Source organism: Macrobrachium nipponense, chromosome 41 (genome assembly GCF_015104395.2).
Source record: "Macrobrachium nipponense isolate FS-2020 chromosome 41, ASM1510439v2, whole genome shotgun sequence".
Classification (NCBI taxonomy): Eukaryota; Metazoa; Arthropoda; class Malacostraca; order Decapoda; family Palaemonidae; genus Macrobrachium; species Macrobrachium nipponense.
In genome coordinates, this window is record NC_061102.1 from 14,712,363 (window position 1) to 14,739,163 (window position 26,801).

Below are 26,801 nucleotides of genomic sequence, written 5' to 3' on the forward strand. Positions count from 1 at the left end.
TTTTCCCTCTCGTTCTTCCTATTTTCTATCAGGGTTGGCAATGATTAAATCAAACTGACTTAATTAAGTGAGTAAATCATTGATTTTTTCATTTAATAAATCATGATTTTTTTAAAGCAAATTGAAAAATATGGTTTGGAGGTTAATGAAAACTTAGGTATAACTGTGCTGCATCTATTTATTTTAATATATAAAAAAAATTGCAAGTACATACTTTAGGCCAGAACTGGAAACCTAAAAGATAAATCAATAGTAATTCTGTCATAAAATACATTTTGAGGAAAAAAAGGGTTGAAAAAACATCTAACAAATAAAAAAAATAAAAAAATAAAATAGATTACTGATTTTTTTGAAATAAAAGAATCACCAACCCTGTTTTCTATGATCCCTTCTCCTTCGGTATTGCTACAGTACCTATCTTCACTTCATTGGTGCAAGATATTTGATCTCTTTCACAGTTACGGCAGAAGCATAATAGAACTAAACTAAAACGTATTCATGTTTGATTTTCGGTACACTTCTTTCCATTCAATATCGGTATCGTATCCCATGCTTTCGATTCTTAATATACTACATAAGAAAACTGAAGGAAGAAAATAAGTCTGGAAAAAAGATGAACTAGATGAATCATTAGATAAAAATATTAGAATGACATTTCTACCTTAAAACACTCAAGGATAGGAAGACGTGTTTTATTTCCTAGAAAACGTGAACAGAATCTGCATAGGAGGAAAACAAACATCCGTATCACAACGCCTTATAAAAACTGAGTAAAATGAAAATAACTCCTCTGTTTGAATTCCATAAACTCTGAAAAAGGACTTCCTTCCCCGCCGTCACAATACTTGATACTCTATAAATACTCTGGAAGTGGCACGTCTCATCCAGGCTTACGTGAGAATTTTCAGGGATTTCTCCTCTACTTCAGATGTCTGCGTTGCTTGAGAATTTTTCCAGTCTCGTCTCGGCAACTCTCTCTTCCACGGATTAAGCATTGGAAGGGTGACTGCTGAAGACAAAGCAATCAACGGGATGATGCTGACATATGCACAATTTCACGTCATGTGATGTTAGAGGCTGTCGTAACTGTCATGAAGATGACAACGCAACGCAAGTCTTTTATAACAATTTCTCTTTATTTTTGTACCGCACAGCTTTATATATTCTAACTATATCCGCCAACTTCACATGAACTCACCGTAATGCAGATTTATTGGAAGATTGTTTGTTTGTTTGGTGTTTTTACGTTGCATGGAACCAGTGGTTATTCAGCAACGGGACCAACGGCTTTACGTGATTTCCGAACCATCTCGAGAGTGAACTTCCATCACCTGAAATAAACATCTCTAACCCCCTCAATGGAATCCCCGAGAATCGGACTCGCGGCCACCGAGGTGGCAGGCCACTGAGGAAGATTATCGCTAAGATTGAGAGAAGAGCTGAAGCATCAATGTTATAGCAACCTTAATAAGTCAGTCACCAAAAACTGAATGTGAAATCACTCCCGTCAAATGAATAGCAAAGACAAAGATGAGCCGTTACAAAATGTGTTACTGCCCAGGTACATGATGCATTAGATGGGGACGGTCATAAAAACCTATAAAAAGAATTACCACCGTTGTCAGAATAATAGTAAATGAATGTAGTATATACTTAAATCACCACAATACAGATATGAATCCCGTTTTATATTAAACTAATATTTCAGAATGACAGCTTACATTCGCTTATTCACTAAAATCTGCATAGGTTATTTGTTTAAATAAAATCATAAAACGAGAGGCAAAAATCATAAAACGAGAGGCAAAAAAATAAATAGAATGCAGCTCATTTGAAACATGACAAAGGATGTATATTATGTGAAGACCTCACTGCCAAAAAAACCTCCTGCAAATGACATCTTAGATCAAAGTCGAACTAATGGCATCGTTACCTAACCATCCGGAAGTATCATTTAAACAAAAAGTTGAGTACATACAGTCCATTTGATACTATCAAACGGGTTAGGAGAGCCGATAGCAATCAAGAGATAAAACCGGAAGTATCATTTAAACAAAAAGTTGAGTAACATACAGTCCATTCTATACTATCAAACGGGTTAAGAGAGCCGATAGCAATCAGAGATAAATAAAATGCCCGACGTGAGTATCGTGCTTATCGTCGACTCAAATTGCAATTGCGGGACCGGGAAAATTCTCCGTAGAACTGGTTTTGAAACTGATACCTGGTTTTGCACTCATTTCCTCATTATTGCCTACTTGACAATATGATCAATACTCCAGCTGCCCTGCTGGGCGTTTGCGATCAACACTTAAAAGGTCGAGTTTGAAAAATATCTATTTGTTTACACTTTCATTCTAGGAAATGTCATGATAACATTTCACACAAACGGGAGTGCTAGAGTCAAGCCAGGTAATTTTGCATGGCTTTGATACTTCAAAGTTACGACTTTACTTCAAAATGCCGCAAACAGAAAAAAAAATGGCTTTAAATGAACTATTATACTTGAGAAATGTTTAACTTAGGGTCGAACCAGGTCCGTAAAGCCAAGTGGCACATCGATTAGTTGGAGAGGCAACAGGGGTATTAAGGCAACTGAAGAAGGGGAATCACTAATACAAAACCCTGCACTACCAAAGTAAGGGCAATACATTCATCATTTGATAGATGGGCACCTGGTTGGCGTACCTAATTATTAAGACATGCATGCAGCTTCAAACCAAGAAGCATACATCCACTAGAAAGTCAAGAAGAAAGGGAGGCCAGAGTTGTAAATGAAAGTCCAAATGGGATCAATCGTAATGTGAGTTAGACAGTTCTGTTGTGTTTCAGCATGTTACTGAGTATTGACTTATTACATTTGGCATGGAATATGGAGACATCTTCTCAACAAAACGCCAAGTAAACTATTTAGTATAGTTAAAGCATACTCATGGCCTGGAAATTTCCAAATTTATCATATATCTGCCAAGATATACTATGGATGCTAAGACGTCAGTCATCAAAGAGCTCGATTAGTAAGACGTAACATGGAAGATTTACTGTGAAGAAAACAGCAAAATAAAATCTAATCATAAAGAAAAAAGAAACAAATTGCAAGTATTATAATTCGTTGAATTTGTATGAATATTATACACTTACAAATTTACTTTATCGTCAAAATAAACATCTCCTTATATAAAAGAACATAACTATCATCGCTATAAATAAAATTAAACAGTTTAAATTCAAGTGATTTTTCTTAGCATGATTCTATAAAAATTAAGAACAAACGGAATGAGTCATATGTATGGCGCTAATACAATGGCCGTCAATCCCCAAAATAAGGTAAGAAAGTTGGAAGCTGATTCACATACACTGGTGTTACGATTGACAAGGATACAAGAGTGCAGGAAAGGAAACATTCTAGTATTTTGAAAAGATGGGCAACTCGAAACACGGATCTCGTGCTGCAAGTTGTATTCATGAAACAAGTAATGGACTGTGACTTTAAACACAACTTCATCAGATTACAGGGATATCTGCAAAGTAGACGGAAGCAATATATTTGCTGAAAATGAATGAATGAAGAGAAATTAGTTGAGAATACATTTTCCTTCATTATTATTCAGGAGTGCAGGAGAATGAATTGGGATTTTGGAAGATGCAAATTATCATTCTATTCCTCCATCATTTATTAAAAACCAACAACCTTCGGCTGCTGCAACACATTCCGTTCCTAATATTGACTTTGACAAAACCTGTAATCTCAAAAAGCCATCAATTAAGATGATGAATCTATGGTAAAATATCAAACATTCAATCTCCTGAGCCACTGAAATTCCACGCTAACGAGCCTTCTTTCATCATTTTTGTTCAAAATAAATATTAGTCTTACGGCACCATAGATTGCATTATGAGTTCAAATGTAATTCATTGAAAAAGAATTTATATATGTGCAATAGAAGTTATTTTTTAACGTTCAATGGCTCCTTTTCCTAGGGGCTGGGTAGGGGTAGGGGGTGGGGGGCAGAGTTCAATGGGAATGCTCGGGCGTCACGGAAAAAAGAATAGTTACTTTGATATTAGTAGAAGGTGGATCAAAGCCAAGAGGACTTTTCTCGCCCTCTGAAGCACATTAATTAACTGGGTCATGTACATGGATATAGGTAACAATCCAGATTTTAAAAATTATGCACCTTTCACACTAAACGTAACCCCTAGTTGCTGCTGATATTAGGCAATAAACCTCTTTCTAGAGTGATTTCACAGTCAACGGAACTCTGGCTGTCTTTCCAGCGGGATCCAATATCGGAAATTATCATATGACAACAACCTTATATTTTGTTAAAGGAGATGGAACACACGAGTGACTCTGGTTTATAAAGCTCACGAATGATATCAAAGAGTATTTGTTCGTAAGATGCGCAAGGAATTATCAGTGTTCTGTGACGTTACCAAGTCAAGACAATATATACGTTGGCCGAAAATACAGCACATAAATCAGCACTAACACTTCATTGTAAAGTTGAAGGAATTCGCACATTTCTGAAAGAAGCTGAAAACTATAAGTATATTGACGTCTTTGTTTAAGTGTTTCACAGTTATATATATATATATATATATATATATATATATATATATATATATATGCATATATATGGCTGGTAAAAATATTCTGTTACAACAGAATTAAATCTAATAAAAGGAGCCCATAAAAACGCCAAATATCGAAAGTAAGCAGTCTCTGAAATATAGTACTTACTTCCTATATTTTAGCGTTTTTATGACTCCTGTTATTAATCTATATATATATTATATATATATATATATATATATATACATATATATATATAGTATATGTATATATAATGTATGTATACACATAATATATATACATACATATCGAAGCTCCCGTACTCCATTACTTATATGCAACGGAGGAAATTATTTATTTATCACTTTGTTCACTTACTTATAAATCGAGTATCTGTTATTTTAGTCCATACTTCTCTTAGTTCTCCTGTGCCTTTTTCCACACGTTCCCATCGCCCCCCCACCCCGGCTAAGCAAATTAATAGCCTCTGGTTTTAATTCATCTTGTTTTATGCTGCTTATAGGTAATAAAATACTAAAAGAAAGCAAACCAACGACACGGTTAAAGTCATAACTCTGCAAGATAGAAAGATATCTTCTTATTCGGGCGAATCGAAAGATTGCCAAACATCCTTGACCTTACAATGGTTAGGGATGATCTTTCATTTTATATCAAATATATTATACTAAAATACATTATTTTGATCATATTTGGTTCGTGTTTAGATGACGTAAATATTCGCAACTGTTAACGAGAAGACGAACGAAGACCAAGAAAAAATCACAGTTAAACGTTTCAATTTTCCTCTACATACATCAAACGTTCGTCGTGAAACGCAGAACTCTCAAGCAATTCTGTCTCAGGTCTCAAATCATTTATTCATTATTCCTTTGGAATTCATCAGTAACTCACTCTCATCAACGGCAACTAATCTGTCGGGAATCACCTCTATTCAAAGGCTCCATTTCATTTCGTTAATTTTTCTTTTAGACTTTCAACCTTTTCATTCTTTTTCGATTTTTAGAGAACGGTGGGCGTTAAAAGTGGTATAGTACTTGTTGACTAAGAAGTTCCAAGAGGGCTTATGTTCAAAGTAGGGACTATCTAACTTGAAGTGGATCCGTCAGGAAGTTACATATTATATACATTTACATAAGGAAAAATTTTAGTATCTACTTCCTCTACTTATTACTTTGAAACAAACTACTAGTACTTACTAAGGAAAACCCACTCGCCCACCATGGTGTCATGCCAATACGAAACCTTATTTTTATAACATCTATGCCAGGTTTTCTAGTAACTGCAGTTGAAGATGAAACCTATACTAAATACATAAGAAGTGTTTATATATATATAATATATATTATATATATATATATATATATATATATATATATATATATATATAGAATACACTTACTTATATACGTGTGTGTGTATTATTATTATTATTATTATATATATATATATATATATATATATTATATATATATATATATTTATATATATATTATATACATCAAGCTACAAATGTCCTTTAATATCTAATTCACTCTACCTCGGAATTAATATATTTTTTCATATATGCTTAACTGAAGGGGAATTTTTATTAGGAGATAATAGAATTGTCGGATATATATATATATATATATATATATATATATATATATATATATATATATATATATACATAAGGGCCGGAGCTGGAGCTCAAAGAAGATATATTCCGAAGGAAGTAATAGGGAAAGGCATCCTCATCTTTCAACAGTTTATTCATGCCGACGTTTCGCGACGAATTCCAGGTCGCATTTTCAAGGCTAAAAATATATATAAGTTTACGAACATTAATAATTGATCTAATTTAATTTACATTAAAAATGTCATGGCAACAGCTCTCAATACAGTAAAAAGTAAAAAGTTAAAAGGTAAAAGGTAAAAGTTAAAAGTTAAAAGTTAAAATTGAACAGCACCTTCAAAGTCAGACATATTAAAAGTACAGGACTTCACTAAAATTTCAGAAACACCTACCTATACAAAAGAAAGAGTAAAACTGACACAATATAGGTAAAAATACAGTGAGGCAGACCAGCTGCCCAAACTAGGCTATGAACAATTTTACATGGCCATCCCTTCAGTCTGCTTATATAAAAAACAATCTTTTGATAACCAATTCCACCAAGTTCAAAGAGGACATTCTCAGACAGGACTCAGATTTATATATGGTAAGCTTAGACGTTGAATCCTTGTTTACTAACGTCCCGGTAGGAGAAACTATTGAAATAATATTAGACAAACTTTTTCCTGATCAAGATGCAATCTTTAATAATTTTAGTAGAGCGTTTTTTAAACAACTTTTAGAACTGGCCGTGCTGGACACGCCCTTTGTTTTCAATGGCATTTTATATAAGCAGACTGAAGGGATGGCCATGGGATCACCATTGGGTCCAATTTTTGCTAACATCTTTATGTGCTCCCTGGAGGAGCGTATAATGGATGAATGTCCCATTAGGTTCCTTCCCCTATTTTATCGGAGATTCGTTGACGACACGTTCGCCTTGTTTCGGTATGAATGCCTTGCAGAGTCCTTTCTGGAGTTCGTCAACCGACAACATCCAAACATAAGGTTTACTATGGAGAAAGAGGTAAATAACAGGCTTCCCTTCCTTGATCTTATTGTTTCCAGTTTCCAGAGATGACTCAGGCTTTTACACAGGTGTGTATAGAAAAAACACATTTACTGGTTTGAGAATGAATTTTTATAGTTCGTGTTTCTTTAATTTTAAACGGAACTCTATTTTAACCCTCCTCCATAGAGCTTATACTCACTCATCAAACTGGATAAGCTTTCACGACGAAATATCCTTTCTGGTGAAATATTTTAATAATAATTGTTTTCCTTCACGACTTTTTTTCAGATCTCTAAACAAACTGCTGACAGAGAAAATGGTGCATTCAACACCGGTATCTACTGTATCGAGACTAAAGATGTTTGCAAGTTTCCCTTTCTTGCATGATGATACCTTTAGGAGAACATGCACATCCACTATTCAAAAGATGTTTCCGGCTGTGGACTTGAAAATTATCCCCAAAAAATCCCTTAACCATTGGATCGCTGTTTAGAGTCAAAGACCGACTCAGTCCTCTGCTTTCGTCCAGCGTCGTATATAAATATACTTGCCCGAGATGTGATCACGGGACATACGTGGGATGCACGAGGAGGCTGTTGAAGGTTCGAATTGATTCCCACAGGGGCATAAGCCATAGAACAGGTAGTAGGTTATCAAATCCAGAACAATCCAAATATACGGAATCACTCAAAAACATGTAAAACATATATTGACAGCAAGGATTTTTCTATCTTGGGCCAACTGCGGAACAACAACAACCTGACAATTTTAGAATCTATCATTATTAAAAAGACTGTACCGTCGTTAAATACCCAAACGTCCTCTGTAAAATTGTTCATAGCCTAGTTTGGGCAGCTGGTCTGCCTCACTGTATTTTTACCTATATTGTGTCAGTTTTACTCTTTCTTTTGTATAGGTAGGTGTTTCTGAAATTTTAGTGAAGTCCTGTACTTTTAATATGTCTGACTTTGAAGGTGCTGTTCAATTTTAACTTTTAACTTTTAACTTTTAACTTTTAACTTTTAACTTTTACCTTTTTACTTTTTACTGTATTGAGAGCTGTTGCCATGACATTTTTAATGTAAATTAAATTAGATCAATTATTAATGTTCGTAAACTTATATATATTTTTAGCCTTGAAAATGCGACCTGGAATTCGTCGCGAAACGTCGGCATGAATAAACTGTTGAAAGATGAGGATGCCTTTCCCTACTACTTCCTTCGGATTATATATATATATATATATATATATTATATATATATATAATATATATATATATGTGTGTGTGTGTGTGTGTATGTGTATGTGTGTCATACTTGTGTCTATAATACATACGAAGTAAGCAAGATGACAAAACCAGCTGATTCAGCATTGTTAAGTAAATCCCTGGTGAAACATTCATTTCACATTGTCAAACACTGGATTAGTCTGCCATTATGGATTGCGTCATTCGCCATTGTTTCGCAAGTATGCAAAGTGGACGAGGCTTGAACATCAAATGTTTCTCAGCATTATTTATGAACAACTCGTAAGATGCAATAGTCGAGTTAACGTGCTCTATTCTATATACATGATCGATAATAAGGTAAGCATGAAATATTTTGCCTCTTGAATACACAAACGCTCATTTTTGACATGCCTGAGACTGAGTAATGGATTGCTAATGAACAAGCTCGCAACACGAGAACACGAGAAATCATGCAAGGCTCTGCATATGATTATATGAATGATTCTGACTCTTGTCTGTTAACTAGCACTTTTTCCTTTTCCACAAACACTGGTTATAATTAAAATGAATCAGACAAACGGTCTTAAATCATTCACATAAATTCACGACAAACGCAGAACCTATGACATATATATCAGTGATAGAAGCGTGTGCGTATTAATGGTGCATCGAGCAAGGTATTAATTGGAGAGAGAGAGAGAGAGAGAGAGAGAGAGAGAGAGAGAGAGAGAGAGAGAGAGAGAATCCCAAAAGGAGACAACAAGAGATCAAAGCACAGTTCATCTAGAGTTAATTTTAGCATCTGAAACAGAGACACATATTACATTAACCCGTATAACATCTAAACGGTTCGTTTCAGCAGGGAAATAAGATGAGAGAGTTGGCACACAATATGAAGCAGCAGGAGCAGTAGCAGCTCATTGACAAATCGTGTTAATGGATAGTGTTCTGCTCTAGAGATCTGTGACGAGGGGGACGGTAATATGAATACTTAGCACGTTGATATTTACAAATGAAATATGAAAGAAAGTTTTTACAATCAGCATGTCCATATTTACAACTGAAATAAGAAATGAAAAAAATTTATTTGTTAATGTTACAACTTGAAGTTTAAAAATCACCTGAATACGTTTTATCAAAATTAGAAAACTGAAGTGCAACGATCAAATGAAGGTATTCATAGTTATCACCTCGAGAGAGAGAGAGAGAGAGAGAGAGAGAGAGAGAGAGAGAGAGAGAGAGAGAGAGAGAGAGAGAGAGAGAGAATGCTTCCCAGAATTGCATGAGGGATATCGAAAACAGTCTCGCGTAAATTTATCAATTTTCCGTTTTTATTTAATTCATACAGGCTTTCTTTTCAGTTTCCTGTAAAAGAAAGCTACTGAGATAGTTATCTGTCTGTCCGTCCGCCCTCAGATCTTAAAATCTACTGAGTCTAGAGGGCTGTAAATTGGTATGTTGATCATCCACCCTCCAATCATCAAGGTGAAGGTTTTAGCCATGATCGTGCGTCTGACACCGCTATAGGTGCCAACAACACAGACGACCAAAGAGCCATGGCTGGGCGTTTCATACAGCACTATACACTGTACAGAAAACTGGATTTCTTTGGCGCAGTATGTGCGAGGGGAACCTTTATCAAGTTGCGTTCTCAGCCGTAAAAAGAAAAAAAAAAAAAAAAAAAAAAAAAAAAAAAAAAAAAAAAAAAAAAAAAACAGGCAGTTTTTTTTAAAAAAAAAAAAAAATTTTTTTTATCGAAATCCAGAAAATCAGTAAATTAGGTACAAGCGTTGTCATGTTAACTTCGACACCATTTAGTACGATGAAGTGACGTCATCAATCCTGGATATATCACCAAAGAGTCTTTTCAGCATACGAATGTAAGACCCATTTTTAGTACTTGTAATTCCATTTTACAGTGAAATGTACGGCATCAGAGCCGTCTACCAAGATGCGAATATAAGGATGGGAAAACTACACCTGCAATCTCCATAAGCCTCGGGGGAAATGGAAATGATATTATTAACATATTTTCTTTCCATTCACCATGTCACTCAGCACACAACTGCTTACAAAGAATCTCTGTGGAATGACTTAGCTGACTTGCCTATCGAATAAATCTTGCGAGAAGGTGGTGATGAATAGTTGGAAATATTCCTGGAGAACTGAAAGGAGTGATAAATGATAAGAAAAGTTGTAGTGGAGTTGCTTCAAAGGCGATACTGGGATGGCGGGCTGGATTTCACTGGAAGATGAAGGGTTAGAAGATTCTGACTGGTATAAGGGAGAGATAGAGAGAGAGAGAGAGAGAGAGGAGAGAGAGAGAGAGAGAGAGAGATTTTCCAGTGAACCTTGAATTCATTTCTTGAAGAATACATCCCTAGAATCTGAGATCTGCAGAATGCCCTCTAATAGAAGAGCTTACTTCGTATCTGACCCTCACCTTGAAACCAAGATACACACACACACACCACGCACACACACACACACCACACATATATCATATATTATATTATATATTATACATATATACATATATATATATATATATATATATATATATATATATATATATAAAATAATGCTAAGTCGACGCGTTCATTACCAATTACCCAAAGATTAGATATATAAGTATACACACACACACATACATACACATACATACATATCATATATATATATATATATATATATATTATATATATATATATATTTATATAGTAATATATATATGCTAAGTCGACGCGTTCATTACCAATTACCCAAAAGATTAGTTATATACGTATACACACATACTACAATACTATACATATATATAATATATTATATATATATATATATGTGTGTGTGTGTGTGTGTGTATTTATATACATATACATGTGTATGTATATAATTATACATCTGCCACTAACTTTAGCATATATATATATAATATATATATATATATATATATATATATATATATATATATATATATGCTAAGTCGACGCGTTCATTACCAATTACCAAAGATTAGTTTATATACGTATACACACACATATATATAATATATATATTATATATATATATATATATTATATATGTGTGTGTGTGTGTGTGTGTGTATGTGTGTGTGTGTGTATTTATATACATATACATATGTGTATGTATATAATTATACATCTGCCACTAACCATCTAGTAATTAACAGACTTCTCAGCATTTCAGTAAACTACGGGTTTATACCATAATTTCTATTAATAAGAAGGGGGAGACAAAGTCTCGAGATTTTTTTTCCAGGATATAAAGCACACAAGAGGCTGCCAGACGCCCAAACAGGAAATGAATATTCCAGATATCAGACAGACATGCGATGCCATACGAGCAGTAAAAAAATGTTTTGGGCAAGTTAAGTAACATCGTTTTAGCACTGGTAAAAAGAGAAAGATGAAATGAAGCTGTAACACCCAGCATTAAGCTTACCATTAAGTTCAGTGTTACCAGCGGGTAGTGAATCATGGAGTAGCACCATGTCATGACGTATATTATGTGTACTGAAGTTCTGCCTCATCCCCCACTGACAAAACCACTTGCCGATTAGTTCCTCACTGGGCGAGTGGGTTCCGTACTCGCCTATCAATTATGGCAGCCCGAGTTCGCTTCCTGCAGCCGCTAACAAGGAATCAAAGGAATTTATTTCTGGTGATTAGAAATTCATTTCTCGATGTCATGCGCTTCGGATCCCACAATAAGCTGTAGGTCCGGTTGCTAAGAACCCAATTGGTTCCTAGCCATGTGAAAAAATCTAATCCTTCGGGCCAGCCCTAGGAGAGTTGTTAATCAACTCAGTGGTCTGGTAAAACTGAGATATACTTGTGTGATCTGTACAAATCCCTATTAAGGGAAGAGAAAATAGTTGCAACTAGAATTGCGTCCTCATCTACTAATGGCGACAATCATGTCGTTTGTAAAGTTATAGAAAAAATAGAGGTCCTGAAATCAACCGGTAGATGGCAGTCATGACAGTGCTAAGCGAACTAAAAACAAGAAGTACTACTTCTGGCTGTGGGTTAATTAAAACCCAAAAATGCAGATGGTACCCAGTACATGACCTCTTACACGTAATTTCAAGACGATGGAACGGTTTGCTGAAGTCAGGCAACATTTCTATTTTAAAGGTAGTTTTGGGCATGAGTTTGAATAAAAAAAATATCACAAGTACTGTTAGATGAGAGCTTAAAGAGAAGTCTTTCAGAAAACTTAGACAGTACTGGAAGATTGTAGATTGCACTGCAATTTCTGGAATCGGGAATTATACAACCCTCCTGAATAGGTATGTTATTTCATAATTTCTAATCATCAGGAAAGTGCATTTTAAATAAGGAAGTAAATGACCTGAACTGGTTGCAAGAAAGCATCCTAGAAAAACTCATTTGGAAGTTTACTCACCAAATTGTCTAGGTTGCCTAAGATTTTGTTTAGCATACGTTAACAAAAGGAAAGGAGAGAGAGAGAGAGAGAGAGAGAGAGAGAGAGAGAGAGAGAGAGAAGAGAGAGAGAGAGATGAAATCTCAAGAGACATTTCGAATCAGTCTAGCGGAAGTGCAAGACTGAAGTTCTCGACTGCTTGTGACAGATATCACCAAGATGACTGCCACGGCTCGAGCCCCTACTCATCTCCATCATACAACAATCTCCGTCAGCACAGAGACAGAGCAAACAGCCCAAGAAGAAGGACTCTTTGTATCACAATAATGTTGTGTTTATAAAGGAAGCGAATCCTGACAATTGCAAACACTCAGAGACGTCGAATTTGGGACAAACAAGCAAACAAGACGTATCATAGCGACAGGCAGTGCCTGATTACAAACGAAGTTAATAAAAAGGAGGATGATTCTTCCCTGTGCGCAACTTTTCAACGTCTAAGAAATGATTAGCACTGTTAAACATTTCTTAACTTTGCAACTTAGCCCGAGCTCTGGAGAATCAAAGTGGCCTTGCCTTGATATATAAAAAGGAAAGATTCAATTGTATGTCAAAGAAGGCAACAAATATACGAGTTTGTGTGTGTGTGTGTGTGTGTGTGTGTGTGTGTGTGTGTGTGTGTGTGTGTGTGTGTGTGTGAGTGTAGATACATACATATTTGTGGCAAGTGGTTAATTGAATACATGTTTGTGCATCAACACAAATAAATGCTTATAAACCGTCCTACCTCTGGAATCCCATTTAGATAATCCCATATAGCTTCCTGTATATTTGGTTCATATATCTAGTGTATATTTAGCGTAAGTGTATATTTAGAAACATTCTGATTAGAATATTAGAGGTGAAACTTGGTAACTGTTGGCAGATACGGCGCAAACAGATGTAAGGTAACAGACTGAACGCTTTATGGGAATAATTAAAATGATTCCAATGAAGGTAAGAAATGGATATTTGGCTAACAATTTATGTTCAGTAAATTGTAAGACTTCCTTCCCTAGACCATTATTTAAGCTGTAAACCTTCCTTTCCTACGCCATTATTTAAATTGGAAGAGAGGGCATAGCTGATATGTGCCAGGCCATGGAGAAAAACTACTAAATGGCAAAATGAATACCAAACAAAAGGCAAGAAACTGGGAAACGAAAAAATAGAAACAGATTAAGAATACACACACACACACCACACACATATATATATATATATATATAAATATATATATATAGTATGATAGTATATTATATATATATATATATATATATATGTGTGTGTGTGTGTGTGTATGTATATACACAAACTTGAGTACTTACACAATTGATCTGTGCATTGCAGGACGATGGGGGACAGAGAGTTATTGAAAGCTTGTAACTTGTTTAATAAAATCTGCATTATATACCATCCTGTCAAAAGGGGGTCCGGTATTTATATACAAAAACACACACACACACGCACACACACAACACACACATATATATATATAATATATATATATATATATATTATATATGCGTGTGTGTGTGTTTATGCAAACTTTACATATCAATAATTTATTCGAAATACCTTTGCAATGAATTTCTGCACTTTTTCACTCGTCCTCTATTAGCTGGTGTATAAAGTTCTCATACTTGTCCACAGAATCCCAGTACGGTGTTAATCTCCCGGACGTTTTCATTCCACACTGTCTCCGTACACCCCTAATCTTCCTATTTTTGTCTTGCCGTTCTTTACGTTCGAGGATGATCCCTCATAACATGGGAGTGAGTTATGGTATATATACCTTGCAGAGTGAGCTCTTTTCCCGGGCTTGGTGCATTTAATCTCCGTGGTTTATCTCTCTCTCTCTCTCTCTCTCTCTCTAACAGTAAAACCCGCTCCTAGAGATAAGTGAGCACACGATGTCTCCTCCGATGGACTAATAAGTCTTTGAGACATCCTTATCCTTGTAACTCCTTGTAACTCTCTCTCTCTCTAACAGTAAATCCCGCTCCTAGAGATAAGTGAGCAACGATTGTCTCCTCCGATGGACTAATAAGTCTTTGAGACATCCTAATCCTTGTAACTCCTTGTAACTCTCTCTCTCTCTTTCTCTCTCACCTTCCTACTCTCTTCTCTGTTACAGAAATCCTGTGCCTGTCTGTCACTCTTTAATGGACTAAAGTCGACTATTCCGTGAAATGATTCATCTGTCTGCCTGTCTATTCGTCTGTTTCTGTGGAGGTCCTTAATGGACTAAAGTCAAACATTTCCCCAAAATGATTCTCTCTCTCTCTCTCTCTCTCTCTCTCTCTCTCTCTCTCTCTCTCTCTCTCTTCGCATCCTTAATGGATTCTTGTTGAGCTTGACACGGCAGAGTTAGCGTTTCATTTTCCGGCGCTTTCAGGCCGGATGACTAATATTCATCAAGTGACGTGCTTAGCATATTCACTGTGTTTACTTCAAAACACATCAGTCTTCGCCTTGTCATGGGTTACTGTGCTTGTATAGGCGCCTGCGTGCATGCATACGGCTATGCATTCACATACGAGTATTGACTTTACACAAACACACACACACACACAAATATATAGTGTATATAATTATATATACAAACACACACACACATTATATACATATATAAGTTTGATTTAAAATCACGAAGAACAAAATAACGTGATGATTATACAAACAAAGTTAGGGCTACGAAGGAAAATTGAAACACTGGAGATGTTAAGTACTTTCGTCTTATTACCAGTTGCTGTGACCATGTCTTGGTAATATGACGAAATTACTTGGCCTCTCCAGTGTTTCAGTTTTCCTTGGTGGCTGTAACTTTGTTCATATAATAGATTATATATATATATATATATATATAATAATATATATATATATGTATACACACACACACACACACACATATATATAATATAGATATATAATAGATTATAGTATATAATTATGTGTGTGTATATCTAAAGACAACTTATTAGATAGCAATGAAGTGTGAAGAATATACAAGGATATGGTAAGGGTAGATGAGGAGTACATAAGGATAGCAGGGAATGTTTGTATGTGAAATAAACAGTAACAAAAGCACCAAGGGATCGGTTGAGGAAATGAAAAGTTTAGGAGCAGAGAGAGGTTAATTATTTAAGATGCAGTTGCATGAGAGAAGAGACGATTATGTACAGCCATACAAGAGGATGGGTAGATACATTAATACGAAGGTGAGAGAGAAAATCATGGCAAGAACTTCAAATACAGGCGATAAGCTAAGCTATAATTTAAAAAAAAAATACTTATTCTACACGGAAGTAAATGTAGAAACGAAAGGTAATAAAATATATGAGTTGTAGAAAAAAATATAAACAGATGCTATGTGAAATAAGTATTTCTGGATCAATTAAGTGAATATTTTGAGGAAAAAATCAACAGGAGTGGGAATGGCTGAGGAAGCAAGGAAGGCAATTAAGAGGCTGGTGAGTGGAAAGTCACCTGATGGTGATGGAAGATATGTGTCAAACTGCGTTATTGGGGTGATGGTACGATTTAGTGGATGACCTGGTTTTGTAAAGTTCGTCCGGATGAGAGAACTCCTCTGAAGGCATGGGTGACACGAATATAGTTCGTTCCAGCTTAAAAAGATGGTAGAGGCGACTGCAGTCATTATAAAGAGATATACTATTCAGCGCACCAGTAAAGGTAGAATTTTGATTAAGAAAGTAATACAGGTGACAGAAGAAGGACTGAAATGGTAGATTACTTTGGGTTCAGATAAGGAAAAGAGTTAGTCGTTAACGTTTTTGACAAGAAAAGCTTGTTGTTAGAAGTCTGAACACAAAGAGGAAAGATAGTATTTAATAATCAGTCCGAAAGTAAAGGAGTCAAAGCTATATACATGGCATATATAGACCTAGAAAAAGCTGATGACAAGGCCGACAGAATCAATATGGAGCGAATCGAGAATGTGTAGGAGCAGAAGGGAAGCTGTTGAGAGCGATTAAAATCTTTTGGAATGGAGTAGCGGATTTGTTTGAATTATATAGGTCAGTGAGTGGTTCCTGTGGTCTAAAAGTGTCTCTGAGACAAGGGTCGGTCATGCTTCTGTGAATGCTCAATATCTTTATGAATGAAATCAAGCGAGATGTCAGAGAAAGGGCCGAGGAATAAGAAAACGACTCGTGAATGGAGTGTGGAAGAGATAATGTTTGTAGGTGATGCAGTGAAGAGACACTCCATGTAACATTATAAGAAGAGGGAGAGAGTAATGGATTTCGGGAGAATAACATTAGTTGATTGGTTAAAAGCACTTAGTAGTAAATATACAGGATGCAGGTAGAATCAAAGTAGAGGTGAGTCACAGCACTAATGAATCAAGACAGGTTGCACATTAATTGCAAAAGATTGAGAAGAGAATTCCGAAATACTGAGAGAAGACGAAGAGGGAATGTATTACGGGACTGCTGATGACAGATTGGATAGTGTCCACTTCAGAACTGATGGGAATAAGGAAAAGAAGGAGAACTAAAGATGGTGATGGCACCGAAGGGGTATCGGGAAGGAAGGGGTTTAACATCCAGAAAGAGAAAGAATGCATACAATATGGGATGAATGGTGCAATATAAGTAAGGGGTTCGACACGCTGCTAATGAGCCTTGTGTGAAGTGAATGAAGCACTAAAGGTTGTAGATGTACTACAACACTAAGAGTTCATCCACAATTCAGCAGTGAAACGCTTACCAATAATGACATTTTTGGTAGGAAACAACAGGCCATTTGACAAGAAAAATGAGTTTAATGATTTAATCTAAATCAGTGTTGAAAGATATCCTTTTGTAAAAGTCAGGCCTATTCAAAATAATCACGCCTTAAGAAGAAGAGTATCTCAGGAGAATTAAGCATTAACCGACTAATAAAAAAAAAGAGTGGCCTGACTTACGAGCGGTCCAGGCGAGGGAAGCTTTTAAGAGGGCCAGTCAAATTAACTTGGGGAATGAAGGAGAACCTCACGAAGGGCTACATGAAAATTGTAAGTAGCCTTCCTGTAATAGGCCTCCTTGTTCAATAACATCTGTAAAGCGTTCGTGTCTCATTTTGGAAAAAAGCAATACAGCCCTGAAGAGCTCATCTCAACGAATTTTCGATCAGAGAGCACTCACTCCCTTTGTTTGAAAATGGTAATAGCTTGCCATTAAATTTTATGTCACATTCTGCAACACATGTTCAGGGGGAAAAAAGCCCCCGGCTGCCCAGATGGGCGAATCTTTAGGGCTGGAATTCCGTAGTAATCATAAGGCCTTTTTTTTTTTTCTTTTTCGATGTAATGCCAGGCAATGTAAGTTTATAGTTAAGTGTATGAATGCATATGTCTTTTATACTAATATAATATAATATCAAATATAATATAATATATAATAATATCTATATATATATATATTATATATATATATATATATATCTATATTTATATATATAATATAATATATATACATAGTATATATTATACAACCATTTATATTGAGTGTTATAAAATTATGAAAAAATAACTTCAATAACACCATAACATTTATAATAAATAACATTAATAGAAATGAAGCGAAAAATATTAAAACTATTTTTCCCGTATATTCGCCAAAGTAAATAAGAAGCATTTCAATATCTGCATAAGATAAATATTTTATCATTACAACTTTTTGTTTCGTATCATTTTTCTTTCCAAGCATCATAGAGTGCCTCTGATAATTGGTGTTAAAATCTGCAGCATTGTTTCACAAACGAAAATTAAAATAAATACGCTATATTTTATTAGATATAATTGTTCTGTACTGCTGAACATGCACATTATTCATTTTTTTAATTTTCATTCTAATAAATAAATCATAGACATTCTATTCTAGAATTCCTGTATCTTTAACTCAACGCGAAACAGCTTTTTCAGACCTTTTTAGGCTTTTCCTGAGACCTATCTTACCCCCCAAACAAGAACAACAACAACAACATCAACAACAACAACAACAACAAAGAAGTTTGTAGTCGAAAAATGTCTTCTAAATGAACAAGATTAACAGATCGATCAAGATAAAGAAGATTAACAGATCGATCAATTCCGAGAGTTGAAAGTGTTGTCGCATAATCGCTTTCAAAGAAGAACAAAAAGAACAAACACAAAATCCTCTTCACAGAACAACGATACACAAAAGCGGAAGAGACCGTCTCTCTCAGACTGCTATCAGCGGCAAGAGCCCAAATTCTCAAGACACTCCACAAGATCCTGAAGACGATGCTCTCAAGAAACGCAATCTAATTATCCTCGAAAATAGCAGCAACACCAGCGAAGGAGGAGAGGACATTCGGGAGTCGAGTTTTGTGATTCAAGTAATTGGCAATGGATGGCGATAAGGAGATGAAAAAATCGGCAGGCACGATAGACGCTTCTTAAATAAACCTGTCTTCGATTCATCACAAGATACGTCATAGTCACTGATCTGCTTCATGAAAACCATTTTGATTATTTCAAAGATCATTCTTGTTTTTGGACTTTGAACTCATAGCCCTGATGACATGGTCAATTCATGAAATCGATTGGAAATGGAATATAAAGGTTAGGCCAAAGGCCAAGCTCTTAGACCTATAAGGCCATGCAGCCCTGAAAATAATGATGAAATAATTGTCAGGAGGGTGGGAAAGGCTGGACGAAAGGGAATATAAACGGAGACATGGTAAAAGGGGGCGAAGGGGTTTTGCAAAAAAAAAAAAAAAAAAAAAAAACACACACACACACACACACTCAAGTAATACATACAGTGTATCGTTTGAGGTTCACCGATGGCACTATTCCCACCCCACCTCTTCGGGAATCAATTCACGAAGGATAACACCATGAAACTTTTTCTCCCGCCCTCCATCTTGAACATCGTGATTCCATGACCTAACTCTCTGAAAATATCTCCTCAATATTATTAGAACAGAGTTTAACCAGGTTATCTCTAAAACCATCCATATTAAGCTATTATCAAAAAGAGTTCAAAAGAAGTTTCATCAGTTTCTATCATGGTCTTGGATCCATGAAGTTGAAATGCAATTAGCTCATCTGCAGTTTGCAATAATATTCCTCCAAGGACCTGGAAAAGATAATTAGTAATCATCATTACTAGTTATCATGTGATTAATTACAACAGCAGCTTGGAGAGTTACATGACTGACTCAGGACCCTAATGTATACGTGGGTTACTAAAGATGCGATTCAATAAGCAAAGACGATTAACCCTGGTCTCCTGAGGCTTATTGTTGTTTTAGTAATGGCACAGATATGCTGTAATAAAAATATTCTGAAGGCGCATGGGACTTCAGAACTATATTGGGTATAGAATTCATGTAGTAAAAATATTCTGAAGGCGTATGGGACTTCAAAACTATACTGGATACAGAACACAAGTAGTAAAACTATTCTGAAGGCGCAGAATAGTTTTACTTCAGAACTACAATATTGGATATAGAACTCATGCGGAGAGTCTTAAATATAAACTGTACTGACAGGGGACGTTTCTTTGCGCTTCCTGTATCCCTCTGTAATCACTGTAAGGATGGCCATTTTCATTAGTCTGTAAATTTCATCTCTTCGACTCCCACAACAAACATTATGAGTTTTCGTGGTTGTAAGCGTCCACTGACAGTTGGTGAAGGCTGTCTGCAACACTTCATATTAGATTTCATCACTAATAATGTGACTCATAAGGACTGTCCAGAGAGAAAGGGAAACATACAGTGTCACTTACAAACAATCATAAAATATATCCTAATAAAAATTACTGTCAGCGAAACCAGTTTCTATGAATTTTCAACGTAGTACAAAGTTAAGTATACCTTAGTTTAACGAGACCACTGAGCTGATTAACAGCTCGCCTAGGGCTGGCCCGGAGAATTAGATATTTTCACCTAGCAACGGAACCTACAGTTTATTGTGGGATCCGAACCACAATATATCGAGAAATGAATTTCTATCCCTAGAAATTCATTTCTATTCCTCTGATTCCGCGTTGGCAGAGCTGAGAATCGAACCTCGGACCACCGGATTGGTAGGCGAGTGCGAAAACCACTCATCCAAGGAGGAACTTCCAAGCAGTACAGTAGATTATTTACATAATTATACTGCTGTTCCAGGATAACACTCTTGCCACTGAAACAGGTCCCATGACCTAAATACAATTATTTTCAGAATTATACGGCAATGGAGTAGAGAACCCTAAGCTTTCTGGAGGAGGCGATGCACTAGCATCCTGAAGGATAGAGTCCTGAAGGATGGAGGTGTGTGAGTCAGAGAAAGGGAACAACAAACAGGTTTTCTAAGGTTGTTAGTACGCAGGATGAAATGGTAGTAGGACTGTGCAACCAAAAGGATTACCGATGTACACAGAGTGTACGTGAGAAAGGGTAGCCTTCCGGGTTTGAAGAGGCGCGGTATAGAAGAGGTGCCTTTACTGAGCTAAACAGAATAACAACCTCTAATCTCACCAACGGAAAACAAGACGGCGAATCTTCCTCGAGGAAGAAGATCGAGTTAAATAGTGATCAGACGAATTGCTTTTGACTGAATCAGATCGAAGATGGAAATGTATTCATGACTTGGATGAAAACAATAAAAACATATATCTACTATTTAGAGCAGATTTTGCATTTTCAACTACGTGATCTTTCCTTTTTGTAAAACTCTCGTGTTTTACAAACTACTCTGAGTTACAAAGTAATGAAGTGAACGAAACTGCAAATCGTATCTTTAGGGGGTATTTTGGATTCTGGTCGGGGTAAGAGGGCTTATCATATATAAAGCATCATGTGTGTACGCTGTCCCCAAGGTAGATGAAATCGATGCTGTGTTAATCATGGCATAGCCTTTGAAAGCACAAGAACATCAAGTAAAATTTATCACGAAGTATAATATATATGTATATATATATATATATATATATATATATATATATATATATATATATATATATATATATATATATATATATATTATATAATATATATTATATATATATATATGTGTGTGTGTGTGTGTGTGTGTGCGTGTGTGTGTGTGCGCGTGTATGTAGATATAGTGTATATATGTATTTATAGATGTGTGTTTGTTTGTTTGTTTGTATGGAACCAGTGGCTATTTAGCAACGGGACCAACGGCTTTTCGTGACTTCCGAACCACGTCGAGAGTGAACTTCTATCACCAGAAATACACATCTCTCACCCCTCAATGGAATGCCCGAGAATCGAACTCGCGGCCACCGAGGTGGCAGGCCAAGACCATACCGATCACGCCACTGAGGCGCTTATATGTGTGTGCCGGTGACAAATATCATAAGAAAGGTCGGAATATTTATCTAATTATCATAGCAACTATCCAAACCATAATGCAGAAAGCAAGCCCTCGTTCATGACCTGGAGTGTTCTTAGTAACAAATCCTCAAACAAGTACCAACCCAGTCAAAGTCTATTCGTGACAGAATGCACCAACTCGCGACCGGATCCGAATCGAGATAAAAGGAGACGGAACCGTCGCCCTTGTGCCCCTGACCGAATAATGATCTTCCTTCGGGAGGTAAAGGCATCAGGAACGAGAAGTCAAAGGCGGTGCTCATATTGTGGAACTAATACAAGGCAACTGTGACTTCAGCAAATGTAATCTAAGTTTCAGACAAGGAAGAGGGATCCTGCTACGCGATTAATCCGCGGTGGGGCCAAAGTGCGCCTCCTAATTTGATAAGGCATCTCGGGAAGGGGAAGTTCTGGCTCAGAACTCAGAGAGTAAGAGGCTGGATGATCTACTTACGGGATGGGAGGTGGCCTCTCAGGCTGTAAGAGAATTTTCAAAATGTACTTAATGAAAGTCGGAGAGTACCTACGCTTTTTTCAGGATCATGATAATGGCATGAAGCTCAATCACATTGCGTCTTCGGGATCACTTAGCGAATCTACAGATACCATGCTTACATGGCATTTTAAGCTAAATATCCGTTTCATCATTTTTTTCCTCGTATGCTCACTTGAATAGTTCCTCGATAGCAACTGCCATTAAGCATTTTGCAAAACATTCAAGCAGCTTAAAAGCCTTACGACACAGAGATCGAGATTTATGATCGGATGAGTGATGCATGATGCAGAAACTTGAGAAAATAACAAAAAGATAATAAATAAATAAATAAATAAATAAATAAATAATAAATAAATATATATATATATATATATATATATATATATATATATATATATATATATATATATATATATATATATATATTCCTTAAATCCACGGTAGAAAGGTGAGTGATGGGGACTTGGAACAAGTACTTTCGTAATTTATTTCTACATTCTGCATTATCAAGTCCCATACAGTGTGAACTTGAAAATGTATAAATAACTACGAAAGTACTTGATATTCCAAGTCCCCAGTATCACTCACCCTTCTTACCGTGGATTTAAGGATATTCTCAAGCACGTGTTCCTTCGTGATATATCTATATATACTATAATATACATATATATATATATATATATATATATATGTGTGTGTGTGTGTGTGTGTGTGTGTGTGTTGTTGTGTGAGTGTGTGTGTGTTGTGTGTGTAAATACACGTGGCTGGGAAACAAGAGAATGAACAAAATTACCGCACGAGCTTGAAACGACCTTGCTTGACATATCAAAGGGTTTGACAAACAGCACGAAAACTTATCTTTGTTTTTCTCCGGTCGGCGAACCCCGTCATCAATTAACTTTCTCTCTGGCGTCTGTCTCTCCCCCCCCCCCCAGCAACCCTCCCCCCCCCACCCCCTCTCCGACAACTGTCCTCCCCTCCCCGTCCCTTCCCGCTGTGCGGAAGACTCCAAATACATTAACCGCCATTTTATCTCGTCACTTGCAGGGGCTCGTATATCCTGCTTGAGTGTTATTACCAAAGTTGGATTTTGATCCTCTCTTTCGGAATAGGTCATGAAATCCCTTCAACCATCTCGTCGACGGAGTTCTAAACATTCTCCCAGATTTGCAGGGAAAGAAAGGGGTCTCTCTCTCTCTCTCTCTCTCTCTCTCTCTCTCTCTCTCTCTCTCTCTCTCCAAAAAGAAATCTTACAGTGAAACGTCAATGGATAATGGTAATGGATGAAGGGTTCTCTCTCTCTCTCTCTCTCTCTCCTCTCTCCTCTCTCTCTCTCTCTCGCTCTCTCATCCAAAAAGAAATCTTTCCAGTGAAAACGTCAATGGAATATAATGGTAGGAAAGAAAAGGTTGACTCCTGGGCCTTCTCCTCTCTCTCTCTCTTCCTCCTCCAAAAGAAATCTTACAATAAAACGTCAATGGATATATTATGGTTTGTTTATTATGAAAGGTTTACTGCCGATCCGCAAAGCGAACTATTTATGATAGCAAAGAAAGAATCCAAGTTTAAATGCTAAAGAATATCTCTCAGCATATATGAACGGAAAATTAAGATTATACACATTTAAGACATAAAAATACTGGAATGGAAGCGCAATCAACTGGGGGTGTCATTTGTGCATGTCCTAGACAAGGATGTTCTGCCTCTGCTACCTTTTAATTTCTTCTAATTTATGAGGGAATAGTTGGTATTTCCAAATGATACCCTGTTATTTTTCATAGCAAAGAATTGATAGAGAAACTGGAGGGTATTTGAAGGAAAATGAAATTGCATCAATGCAAAAGAAGGTAAAGCTCGTGTAAGTACACGGAAATGCGGGAAATGCAGCATCAACTGCGAAAGAAGGAAGGTGGCAGACTTGAGAATTTATTTAGGAGTAAAGGTGATTAATCAGAGAATATGTTGAGCAAGTTGGGCAGTGAAAGCTTAGTGAATACGAGAAAACTGTCTAGGGAAGGAGTGACAAAGAACAGCCGAGGCAATAAGTGAAACGTGGCTGTTGAAAGTGAGTGAAGAAGGCAGCAAGGATCCCTGTATTTTTTTTCCTTATTTTTTTACGTCATATTCCTCTGATTTTAAATGTTATATCCTTTCATTACCACGTCCTCCTACATACTTACTGGGACTCGCTGCTATAACACTTCTTCTCCCACTAATTCCTTTGCATTTTAAGCCCAGTGGTTAAATTGAGCCGAATGGTTGTGTTTCACAGTTGTTAAATTAACAGTTACGGGCTGCTGAAAAGCAAGAGCCCGTGCCAGCATAGGGCTGGCTTAATCTTACCACTACTACTACCACCACTACTACTACTACTACTACTACTGGGTAAACCGTGCAAGACTTTACAAACGACGACGTCGAACGACTATATATGGAAGAATATTGAACATGGATAACATGATGCAAGAGAGGTTTGAGGCGACTCGAACATATGAAGAAACAGGAAGTGCGTCAACTTCGCTGCTTTTTTAAAATTGAGAGAGGGAGCGGGTTAGGGTGAGAGGGAGAGCTGTAAAAAGGGTTCGTCGACAAAGCTGTTTGGTCTTTAACATTCAAGAAGAACGAGCGAGTGCAAGATAGATGTGACTGATTCTATATTTGTAAGGGAAATGAACTTCGTGCTAAGGAATTTTCTTTGGTGTATAAAATTGAGGACGCCGGAAATGTATCAATAGATGTTTTTATCTTCGATTCGTCTGTTATGAATTTGATGCAGAGGTGTCTTCTTTTAATAATAATAATAATAATAATAATAATAATAATAATGTTACTATAATGGGCGTAATGTCGGTCCGTCTGTCTGTCATTGAATCACGGCCAAACGGCTGGTCCGATGGGCATGAAACTTGGCAGGGTTGTAGTGAAGACCCATAAGATGGTTTATAATGGGGGTGAAACAGAGCTGGTTCTGCCCGTAGAGTTAGTTACTTTACGAATTTCCATACATAATTTCTGTATACTGTACATATGTTTGCTATAGTATATTCACATCAACCGTGCATTTGACGTCTAGGCCAGTCCCTTACTACGCTCCTGATTGGCTGATGATAAGCCAATCACAGGGCTGGAAACTCTCAGTCTCTCGAGAGAGTTCACATACGCAGGATGTATATTCCACCTCTCCTGAAAGACGTATCCCTCAGGAGAGGTGGAACATATATCCTGCCTATGTGAACTCTCGAGAGAGACAGAGTTTCCAGCCCTGTGACTGACTTATCAACAGCCAATCAGGAGCGTTGTACGGGACTGGCCTAGACGTCAAATGCACGGTTGATGTGAATCTACTATAGTAATAATAATAATAATAATAATTTCGTTTTATCTTCCATCAGGAGGACAGATCCACCAAGAATACAGTAGTGCTGAGGAACGTGTCATTCGATACGGCAGGAAGGTACAAGTGTGAAGTGGTCGCAGAATTCCCAACTTACGAAAAGGACTCCGATTTTCGGGATATGAGAGTTATTGGTAAGTATATTGCTCATGATTTGAGAGTGGATTCTGGAAAACTTGTGAGTACTAAAATTGCTCTCTCTCTCTCTCTCTCTCTCTCTCTCTCTCTCTCTCTCTCTCTCTCTCTCTCTCTCTCTCGAGCTGAGCCTGTTTTCAAGCAGAAAACGGTCTCCAATTGCTGCATATCTTTCACAGCATCCATAAAATTATCGAAACAACTCTCATTCCACATTCATGTACGGATAAATAGCTTTCTAGACTTTCTCTCTTCCCCAAGTAAAATTAGCAGCATACCCATAAAACTCTTTCCTTTTGGGTGTTTTACTATATAGCACACTAAATATTTTTGTATACCCCGACAATTTGAAAATGCATTTGTCTGCCTGTCTTCCATTGAAAAATATATTTTACGTCACCAAATGTCTTTTCATGTTTATGAGCAAATCAATACTCTCTCTCGTCTCTCTCTCCTCGTCTCGACGTCCTTCTCTCGTCTCCGTCTCTCTCTCTCTCTCTTTATTGAATAATTAAATCAACTCTCTCTCTCCTCC

At 36.6% G+C, this 26,801-nt stretch overlaps 1 protein-coding gene across 1 annotated transcript in view; it reads left to right on the plus strand.

Annotated features, from left to right (window-relative positions):
- Positions 1-26,801, plus strand: part of LOC135212530 (cell adhesion molecule 2-like) — a 505,319-nt gene that overhangs the window by 444,058 nt on the left and 34,460 nt on the right. The window contains exon 4 of the mRNA XM_064246060.1: positions 26,130-26,265. Coding sequence (XP_064102130.1) covers positions 26,130-26,265 — 136 coding nt within the window. The remainder of the gene's footprint in view (positions 1-26,129; positions 26,266-26,801) is intronic.